We start from the raw sequence: 11623 nt of genomic DNA, 5'->3' as shown, positions 1-11623 counted from the left end.
CAGATATATTTATTTTAAAATAACCCATTCTGTTCAGACATTCTGTAATAGTCCAGGCGGGATCTGTCGAAAAGCAGACCATAATGGACATTTTCCATAGGGAGTCTATTTTTTTTTCAAAAATCGAAAATTTTTGCTTCTTGCTCCCCTATTTTCGCCTATATGAGAGAGATGTCGCTCTTGAGGGATATTGCTCTAAGAACAAAACTTACAGGAGGTAAAAGTTTCGTTTTTTAATTTTACATAATAGTTGACTAGCTAGAAATTGAAAATGTAATGCTTATTGTTTAACAAATAGCAAATATTGTGAAAAATGTGCAAAAAATGAAGATTTTCCATTAAATTTTTGCGGGCTCTTAGACATAACATACAGCCTTCATGTTCCCCTAGAAAAACTTTATAACATGACTCAAACGTGTGCCAAATTTTGTTAGGATTGATTTAACAATTTTTGCGTAATAATTTTGCTATCCAGGATCTGCAAAAAAATTGCAAATTTTCAAAATTATGCTAGACCCAAAATAAGTACTTTAAATAGTCGAAGTTTTTTCCATATAAAGAAAGGCTTAAGCTTTCAAACGCACTTTGAAAAATTTAAATCGGTCAACTAGGCGAACCTAGGAAATTTTTTAAAAGTATAACCAATTTTGAAAAAATTGATGGATTCGACCGTTACTTGATGGAAATTCATTTTATGTAACAATAAAACACTGAAAACTTTGTTTTCAAAACTTCCACAAAATTTATTTTAAACTCTTATCACTATAGCTGTTTCGGCTGATTGCCTTTCTCAAGTGATCTATTTTTGGCATGCGTTTACACTTTATAGTCTCTAATGAAATAAGTTGAGGAGGGGAGAACTGTTTGTCTCAAGTTGGTCATTCAGAATTATATCTGTGTTTTTTAATTTGTTGATTTCCACAGATTATAACAAAGATAGCTTAAGGCCTTTATTTTGAATGTGGAGAATTTTAAATTCGCCATTAAAAGAATGATTATGATCTAGAAGGTGAAGTGCGTATGTAGAATCTGTTTTTCTATTATTGAAAGCCCTTTTATGTTCTGCTATTCGTTTATTAAAATTTCTACCAGTTTGACCTATGTAAGTTTTTGGACAATTGCACATTTAAGTTTGTACACACCACTGTGTAAGTGTTTTCTATTTTGGCTCTTGTTTTTAATATATTTGCCTAGGTTGTTATTTGTTCTGAAAGCTGGTGTTATTCCTTTCTTTTTTTATGTGTTTGGCTATTTTTGTTGATATTTTGCCTCTATATGTAATCGAGCAGAAGATACTGGTTTTTTTCTCTGGTGGTGGAAATACTAATTTCAGGGCTTTCTTGTGTAGTTTTTGATTTAACATTTTATTAATTGTTTGTTCGTTGTATCCATTGTTTACTGCTATTTGCTTAATGATATTTAATTCTGTCCCAAAATTGTATTTTGACATCGGAATTGCTGTTAATCTATGTAACATACTATGATAGGCTGCCAGTTTATGTTGTGTGGGATGGGATGATGAATTGTGAATAGTCGTGTCAGTATGGGTAGGTTTATGAAATATGGAGAAATCATGTTTGTTTTTAAGTCTGATAATTTTTAAATCTAAAAAATTTATGGATTAATTTTGTTCTGTTTCTATTGTAAATTCAATATGACTTTGAAGTGAATTAATATACGATAAAAATTGGTCGAGTTGCCTGTTCCTGTTAGTTCCCGTAAAACATACCAGTACATTGTCTATGTATCTCCACCAATACAAAAACTGTTTGAATATGGGATGTTTTGAAATCTTTGTCTCTAGATGATCTATAAAAATATCTGATAGCAATGGGCTTAGAGGATTGCCCATTATAAGTCCTGCACTGTTATTTGTATATATTTCATTATTAAATTCAAATATACACTTACACAGTGGTGTGTACAAACTTAAATGTGGCGACTGCCCAAAAACTTACATAGGTCAAACTGGTAGAAATTTTAATAAACGAATAGCAGAACATAAAAGGGCTTTCAATAATAGAAAAACAGATTCTACATACGCACTTCACCTTCTAGATCATAATCATTCTTTTAATGACGAATTTAAAATTCTCCACATTCAAAATAAAGGCCTTAAGCTCTCTTTGTTAGAATCTATGGAAATCAACAAATTAAAAAACACAGATATAATTCTGAATGACCAACTTGAGACAAACAGTTCTCCCCTCCTCAACTTATTTCATTAGAGACTATAAAGTGTAAACGCATGCCAAAAATAGATCACTTGAGAAAGGCAATCAGCAGAAACAGCTGTAGTGATAAGAGTTTAAAATAAATTTTGTGGAAGTTTTGAAAACAAAGTTTTCAGTGTTTTATTGTTACATAAAATGAATTTCCATCAAGTAACGGTCGAATCCACCAATTTTTTCTAATTATACTTTTCATTTATAGTCATTTTCAATCAACCCTTTAAGTGATAACGGTAGATATACCTACCATTTGTCTTTAAAGTTCCAAATTATATGGCACCCAAGCGATTTTGATTTTAGTAGCTTCCATTGACTGTAGTTAGTGTCACTAGTTCTCATATTAACCAACAAAATAATATTACCGTTTTCTATTAAGTCCAACTTTAATAAGTGTACACAATAGGACAGACAAATAGTAAATACATCTGTGTTATTATAAAAAAATATTCATTCTTCAGTTAAATTTGTAAATATTTTGACGAAACTGACTGGGAGCAGGACGGTCCTTATAAGAACTCATACTTGATCTTCTTGATCTTCTTTTTTCCCGTTCTTCTAACTCAGATGCGGACATCGCGCTAAAATAGAGAATAATAACTTTTAGTCGACGTAGTAATGGTAGACGTAAATTTAAGTTTTATCAAAAAATATATAATAGACCTTCTTCTACTCCAATTGAAAATAATTTTCGTGTATTTCGACTTAGTATATGTCTACTCTAACTACTACTACTACTAACTCTACTATAAGAACCAAGAGGTACTGACCACCATCAAATCTCGAAAGTTACAGTTCTTCGGACATATTATGCGAAATGACTCCAGATATGCTCTCCCTTCAAGCCATCCTGCAAGAAAAAATATTTGGAAAACGAGGTCCAGGAAGAAGAAGAACATCTTGGTTAAAGAACTTCAAAATCTGGTTCAATACAACATCTGTGCAGCTTTTCCGCGCTGCTGCAGATAAGATAAAGATTGCCATGATGATCGCCAACATTCGTAATGGATAGGCACTTCAAGAAGAAGAATATGTGTACTAAATAATCTCTTCCATAAGGAAGAGTTTACTACTGTAAACTTAGGTGACACAGGTGAAGAGCAAGGTGAGAGATTTCACCAAAACATAAAAACCATGGTAGACCGCTACCAACGAAGATGGGACACCCATATGATGGCAGATTTTTGCTGGAGTTTGAAGAGAGACTTTAAAAGTTCATTCCAGGAAATCACGTAAGCGAAGCTTTCGTTACTTCAAGTAAAGTTTTTTTTTATTTCTTTAGTTTTTTTCTCAAAACTAATTGTATATCTGTTTCATTGTACAAAGGGTTTTATTGTAGATAAATGGCTTAAAATATACGTATTTTCTACAGTCGGTTCACAATTTGTTGATAGCTCACTACAAGTTTAACCCTAATTAGAAAACTGAGATACAGAGAGGATAGGTAATACGATATAATAGTAAAAACCAACCTAAAACTGACGGTTTATGACGTTTTCGACTAACCCACCTTATATCTGAAGGAATACAATACCTTATAATTATATTACGGGGGTATTTTGAATGGTTAGAGATGAACGACCAGTGTCGTAGAGTATATGATTGAAACATTTATTTGAACTAAATAAATATATTTTTTAAATTGTACTTATGTAAATTGTATTTTTTAATAAAACTTATTTATTTTATTCAAAAATAAAAAGTTTCTTGCCATTTGTAAAAGATACATTTATTTAATTAAGGAAAAAGGCGCCAAATGTCGCCTGGCAAAATTTCCAATGTGTTTTAAATGTATCCATTATTTTCGAATCCGGAGAAAACTAATAAATATTTTTGAAAAATTTAAACGCAGAATGAAAGATTACATTATTACTCAGGGCAGAAAGTCCCTGAAAACTTCTACAATGTTTATTTTAATATGTTATGTAACAGGGGTGAAAATAAAAGAGAAAATATAGTATAATTTTTAATTGAAAATATTGCATGCAAAAGAAACTTTTTATTTATTCTAAAAAATATTTCATTCTGCCTTTAAATTTTTCAAAAATGCTGTTTAGTTTTCTCAGGATTTGAAAAAAAAAATGGATACATTTAAAACACATTGAACATTTTGACAGGCGACATTTTGCGCCTTTCCCCTTTAATACCTTACGATTACAACTATTATTACTTATCTTATATAATTACGATTAGAAAACTATTCAAATTCAAAATAAATAGGATCAACTTCGGAATCCGAGTCATCTTGAGGGTTAATAATTAGCGGTTGTGTCTCTACGGTCGCATCAATTATGTTATCAAGATCCCACATTTTTTGTTCTTCTTCTATTACATGCCTTACTGCATCTTTCCAGTTTTGTTCTGTAATATGTTGTAAAGACTCGTATAACAATTCATGTACAGCTTGTATTTTATATAACGTATTTTTTCTAGCCACATAACTTTTCATTTGTGCCCAAATGAGTTCAATTGGATTTATTTCGCAGTGGTAGGGTGGAAGTCTAAGGACTGTAATGTTTCGCCTTTCCGCCATTTTGTCAACTACGTATTCCTTGAACTTAGATTTGTGTTGCTGGGCAATTTTTAGAAGTTCTGCTTTTACCATTCCATCTTCGTAAGGCAGATACTTATTCCGCAGCCAGTCAAGAATATCCTGTTTCTTCCACGCAGTCGTTGGAAGTCTTTCTACTAGTCGTGAATGATAAGGTGCATTATCTAATACTATAATTGAATTTGGTCGTATGTGTTCAATCATCTGCTCAAAATACTCTTCGAAAACATCAGCTGTCATCTCCTCGTGATAGTCTTTTGTGCTTTTGGACTGAAATTCCAACAAACCATGCTTAACAAATCCTTTTTCACTGACAATGTGAGAAATTATTAATCTACTGCTTTTACCAGAAGGTGGGGAGATACCAGTAGACCAACCTTCCATAAAGGCTTGCCTGGAGCTTAATATATTTTTATCTGACCAAATTTTTTTTAGAGTATGACCTGAGTTTACCCACGTTTCATCCTGGTAGAAGATGGGCCTTCCTTCAGCCCGGAATTTTCGTATGGATCTTAGATAATTTTTTCTCCAACATATTATCTCCTCCGGGTCAATCAAAAGTGATTTTCGGTCTGATTTCTCCCACCGGAAATTTAATTCTTTTAAAACTTGCCACAATTTAGTTCGTCCGATATGAGGCAAATCCGGGTCGTCTCTAACTTCTTGAAAAAAAATCATGAATTTTCCTTCGAATACCATTTTTGGCAAATTTATCAATTTCAATAGGCTTTTTCCCTCTCTTTAAGTGTTCGTTTGTGTTTGGGTTAGCTATACCGTGTTTTTTTCTTTCTGATAGGAACCTATATATAGTTGACTCTCCTACGCCAGTCATGTTGGCACAACTTTCGACTATGTTGCGAACAGTGTTTGTGGGATTCTTAGAAACCAGAGCATCGTGAACATTCAGGACAATAGTCTTCTCTCTTGGTGAATAGACAGACTTACTGACTGTACGCAACAGTACCGGTGTAAAACTTGATGATGTTGATGATGAAGCCATCAAAACAATCCAACAAAACGAGCACGAGCGAAAGGTACGTATATGTTCGTAGGTATATAGAATAAAAAATCACTCACGCACTGCATATAATTCGCAAAAGAAATATTCGAGACGCTAATTACTGCCGTAGACGCGGACACACCGACGAGCCGTAAATTACATGCGATCAAAAACGTACTAAACAAAAAAATTGTTTTCGTTCGTAATAACTTCACCCTTTTAAGTTAAGTTTCGAATATAAAATGAACAAACGAGGCACGTGGCCAAAGCATACCCATTATATTATTAAAAATCTGGGGAATTCCATCCTAATTATCTTGCAACGAATAGTACCTTCGGATATGAATTCCAGGTTTTCTAGTAAAGTGATTAAACGCGAAGATTAGTATTGAAATATCCAAAGAGATAAGGTATTCTTATTTACAAAATTGTTAATGGTTAAATTCTTATTTTTATTAATATAATATAATTACATAACATTAGCCGTGAAAGTTTTAATTGTTTTTTTGCTAAATATATTAGTATTAAAATATTATTAATATTATATATATAACAGTATTAAAAAATATTATATTATTATTTAATGAATAAACACCTCAGGAACGCCTATGGTTTACGACCGTTTTATGAGTTTGAGGCACATTTCGTGCTCTCAACAATTTATGAACGGAGAATAATTGTATGATTTTTATTTAAATTTAGTATATCCATATCAGCATATTCGTATTTTAATGCATAAAAGCAAAAATGACCTACGCATGACCTTATCTTGAAAACTAGAGTTGATACGGCAAAATTAAAGCCATATTCGGAATCAGCACCCCAAAAATCCAAAGAGGTTTCCGACAAGGTGATACGTTGTCACCTAAACTTTTCATATCGGCTCTAGAAAAAGCGATCAAAACCCTCGAATGGGATGACAAAGGAATAAATATGGACAGAGAGATGCTACACCACCTAAACTACGCAGACGATATAGTCCTGATTACAGACGATTTGGGACAAATAAAGAAAATGTTGGAAGAACTTAGTACAGCCTGTCATAAAATAGGTTTAAAAATGAATATAACAAAAACAAAATATATGACGAACTTAGTACCAAGTAAACACCTTGAAATACAAAATGAAGAAATAGAACTGGTAGACAAATATATATACCTATCTGGTATACGAAATTAAGATAAGTAAGGACAATCAAACAACCGAAGTATCCAGAAGAATAATACAAGGATGGGCAGCATACGGAACGATTTTAAAAGTGACATCCCAACTAATATGAAGAAAAAAGTTTTCGACCAATGCGTGCTACCGGTGATGACGTTTGGTGCAGAAACATTATCGCTCACAAAGAAGAACGCACAAAAACTAAGAGTAGCGCAGGGAAGAATGGAGCGATCAATGATAGGGGCCACTCTGCGAGACAGGATTAGAAACGAAGATCTACGAGCTAAGACCAAAGTCATAGACGTCATTGAAAGAAGCTGTAACTTAAAATGGAAATGGGCTGGACACGTTGCCAGAATGAAGGACGGAACATGGACTCGCAAACTAGTTGAATGGAGAGACGACTTACGAAAGACAACAAAAAACTGGATACAGCAAGCACAAGATAGAACACTTTGAAGACAAACAGGGAAGGCCTATATCCAACAGTGGATTGAGAGAGGCTGATGATGACCCCAAATATACCTAAAATCACCTCTAAACACTTTGGCACCAAACACACTGTAGGTCTGCGTGTCGCTATTATCTGCGATATACAAAAGAAGGATTTATTTATGATAATTCACAGAATGGGCGAAATATGGCAAACCCAGTTCTGTAAGCATTGTTACGAAGAAGTTTGATTTAATTTTAAAATAAACAAAAATTTATAATGTCACAATTAATAAAATAACAACTGGACGTGTTGTTTTTGGTTTCTCAAGAAATAATAATAAAATATTACATAATATATTTCAATAGAACGTTTGATCAATAGAAAAAAGAGACTGCGAAATTCTTAGATTTTGTATTGTAGCAACTCGTACGTCGCGTCGTCAAAGAATGTTTCTCTTTTCCGATCGGATATAAGTATAATATTTCAGTATTGTAGCTAGAAAAGAACAGAAATTTACAAAGAAATAAGATCTATTGATATACCAGTGAAAATATTATTTTAAGGTGTTATAAGGAAAAATGGCTTTTTACCTTATGGATTCAGATATATCATCTTCCATTTCATTCGACAAACCAAAACTTCTTAGCTTCGCTTCTTTTCGTTTTGCGTCTTTTTTACCGCTTCTCCAGTTCTTAAAGAAACTAAAAAATCCCTTACTTGATTTCCTTCCACGATCCTAAAAATTTTAAATAAAAGTATTTCTGTCAACTCCTAATTGTAAATTATAAATAAGTATGTAATAAAAGAGGTAAAAAAGAAATAAATTAGACTTACTCACAATCAGTTTAATTTTACTACCTAAGACGACCGGTTTCGCTTTCTAAAATTTGCAAAGCATTATCAGGTCAGTGGTACAAAGTAAATTAAATGCTGAAATTATAAAAAGCCCATATTAGGGTGCTGTCTTATAAGAATATAGATCAAAAAAAGGTTTTAGTAATTATGCCAATATTACATGTCTGTGTTTATTAATATGCATAAATTGCTTTAGCAGACAGAGTAACAACCCACAAATTGGTAAGAGAAAAAAAAATCTGTTGAATTGTAAGAAATTAGAAATAAACAAACATTTGTTTTTCTCTTACCAATTTGTGGGTTGTTACTCTGTCTGCTAAAGCAATTTATGCATATTAATAATCACAGACATCTAATATTGGCATAATTACTAAAACCTTTTTTTGATCTATAACTTTTTTGATCTATATCCTTATAAGACAGCATCCTAATATGGACTTTTTATAATTTCAGCATTTAATTTACTTTGTACCACTGACCTGATGATGCTTTGCAATTAGAAAGCGAAACCGGTTGTCTTAGGTAGTAAAATTATACTGATTGTGAGTAAGTCTAATTTATTTCTTTTTTGCCTCTTTTAAAATGGACTCACACAAGCAACACATTCATGATTTGAAGTATGTAATAATTAATACAAAAAGAAATTTATATGAAAAGTCATATCTTTTGTACAGTTAAACTTGTGTACCATCGAATCGCATGATTGTGAATCAATAACCTGGTATAGATAAGATTTCGTTAAGTTAGATTTTCTAGGATTTTAAAAGAGAGACAGAACAGAGTGTAATAGTTACAGCTGCATTCCTTTTCTAGACGTAGTCGATAAGATACTTGTCAGATACAATTCAGAAACATATTATACAAATACATGAATAAATGAGTAGGCTGGTGAATACCAGAGAGGACTCAAAAGATGCAGATCTAACTTGGAACCGATTTTTGTGTAAACAATGAAACACGTATAAACAAAAATTAAACTCAAACCTGCTATTTGTCGTCGATTAAAAACAATATTACGACTCGGTAATAAGAGGACATCGCTACTGAATCCAAAAAGCGCTTGGAATTTCAGTAATGATAATTAGATTGGTCATAACGACATTATGACGAAATATATGACGAATATTAAAAGCACTTCAACGAAATAAGACAGAGAAAACCCAGATCGGCAAAATTAGTGAAAACGAGTGGCAAGAATACTACGTAGAACTACTTACAGAAAACCGTCCCCAATTTCAGGAAGAGAATATAGAACATGCAGGAAATGGGGCATACGACCAGATAGAAATAAGCCTGGCAGAAGTTAAGAGAGCAATCAAGACATTGAAGAACAAAAAAGCCAAAGGACCCGGAGGAATACCAAACGAACTAATTAAAAACGGAACGGAAAAGTTATTCCGCATGCTACATAGAATGTTCGAAAGAGGACTAAATGGAGAAGAAATACCTGCGGAATGGACACAAGCATACATCACATCCACACATAAGAAAGGAAACAGGAAAAAATGTGAAAACTATAGAGGAATTAGTATAATATCGTCGGTAGGTAGACTTTACGGGAAAATTATTAAAGAAAAACTAGAAACTGAAATAATAGGAAAAATTGGAGAAGACCAAGCAGGGTTCACAGTAGGAAAATCATGCCTAGATCATACGTACACATTAGAACAACTGATAGAGAAGAAAATGGCAAAAGGTAGACCGGTCCATCTGGCCTTTGTTGATCTAAAGAAAGCATATGACTCAATACCTAGAGTCAAATTATGGGAAGCAATGAATGATCTCGGAATCCGATAAACACTAATAAAAGCAGTTAAAGCACTATACAAAGAAAACAAAGTAGCTATTAAATGTGGAAATAAAGCCTACAATCCATTTAAGACGACAAAAGGACTTCTACAAGGCTGTGCTACGTCCCCTACTCTGTTTAAAATATTCTTGGAAAAGACACTCAAACCATGGAGGAGAAAGTGCGAAGGAATGGGCATACCAGTAAGAGACGAATACCTATACACCTTAAGTTTTGCCGACGATCAAGTAGTCATCGCACAAGATGAAGAAGATTTCAGCTTTATGCTCAGAAAACTAGAAGAAGAATATAAAAACAACGGAATGGAAATAAACTTAGAGAAAACCGAATACCTAACAACAGAAAACAAGGATATGAGAAACCTAGAGATAGACGAGGGAAGACAAATAAATGGAACAGATAAATTCAAGTATTTAGGAACCATAATATCGAACCAGGGAACAACAGAAGAAGATATAAACAACAGACTGAGACAAACAAGAAACTGTATAAGACAACTACAACAACAACAAGAAACTCAGTGTTGTGGGATAAGAACATTACGATAAAGACAAAAAAGAGAATATATAACACCCTGACAAGAAGTATCCTGACATATGGGTCCGAAAACTGGACAATAAACAAGAGAAATAGAGGTAGAATAAGAGCAGTAGAAATGGAGTTCCTGAAGAGAAGCTGTAGACTTACAAAAAGAGACAGAATTGAAAACGCAGAGATTAAGCGGAGAATGGGAGTGCAATCAGACATAATCGACTATATAGAGGAGAAGAGACTATCCTGGTACGGCCACGTCAGAAGAGCGGACAGAGGACGCTGGATAAACAAAATCACAGAATGGAGCCCGATTGGAAGAAGAAAGAGAGGAAGACCCCGAAGGTCATTCAGAGATGAAATCGACGAGGCTATGGAGAAAAGAACCCTGCGAGATGGAGACTGGAATGACAGGGAAAATTGGAGAAAACGGTTGAGTGAAGGAAGACAGTGAAAACTGTGGAAATCCTTAGTAGTAGTATAACGACATTAACAGGACACTCTTCTGTTCTGAAATACAGTAGAACCTCGATAAAGTCCAAGGGAAAGACCAAATATTTTAAGTTATAGAGGTTTTAATTTATCAAGGATCTATGTTGTGATGGATTAATATAGGACAGAAGTTCAATAAAATATAGGCATTTATTATACACTACATTACTACATACACTACATTCGTTTATTATAGGGGAGCCAATATTTCATAGGGAAATTCAAATACCGCGCCAAATCAACGCAACCTTCGCTTCAGAGAAGTTCCCGCCGTCCTCTACTTGTTATCTTAACTTTAGTGTGTGTAAATCCGCCGTTCTGTTGCGACGAAAAAAATATTGTTTTTCTGGTTCCAAGTAAATTTTGAGTGATATATTCTCAACCCGGTAAGTCTCCAATTATTTAATTTAATATTTGCTAAGAACGTTGCGGGGTAAGGTACATAATTGATTGATGATTTCTGAAATTTGCGGCATTTTGAATGTTTTAGGTTAGGTTGTTCAGTTAATTGTTGGGAAAAGTGCTTAATGGTCCAGATTGAAACAAGTCCATGTGG

At 33.4% G+C, this 11623-nt stretch overlaps 1 protein-coding gene across 1 annotated transcript in view; it reads right to left on the bottom strand.

Annotated features, from left to right (window-relative positions):
* Positions 1 to 2600: 2600 nt before the first annotated feature.
* The window catches only part of LOC140440559 (uncharacterized), a 77578-nt gene continuing 68555 nt past the window's right edge, over positions 2601 to 11623 (bottom strand). Inside the window, exons 7-8 of the mRNA XM_072530936.1 lie at positions 7970 to 8115; positions 2601 to 2809 (exon numbers count right to left, since the gene is read on the bottom strand). Coding sequence (XP_072387037.1) covers positions 2686 to 2809; positions 7970 to 8115 — 270 coding nt within the window. The 3' untranslated portion in view covers positions 2601 to 2685. The remainder of the gene's footprint in view (positions 2810 to 7969; positions 8116 to 11623) is intronic.

The sequence above is a fragment of the Diabrotica undecimpunctata genome, chromosome 5, assembly GCF_040954645.1.
Source record: "Diabrotica undecimpunctata isolate CICGRU chromosome 5, icDiaUnde3, whole genome shotgun sequence".
NCBI lineage: Eukaryota > Metazoa > Arthropoda > Insecta > Coleoptera > Chrysomelidae > Diabrotica > Diabrotica undecimpunctata.
Note: the sequence above shows the minus strand (reverse complement) of the source record. Positions and strands in the feature narration are given on the sequence as shown.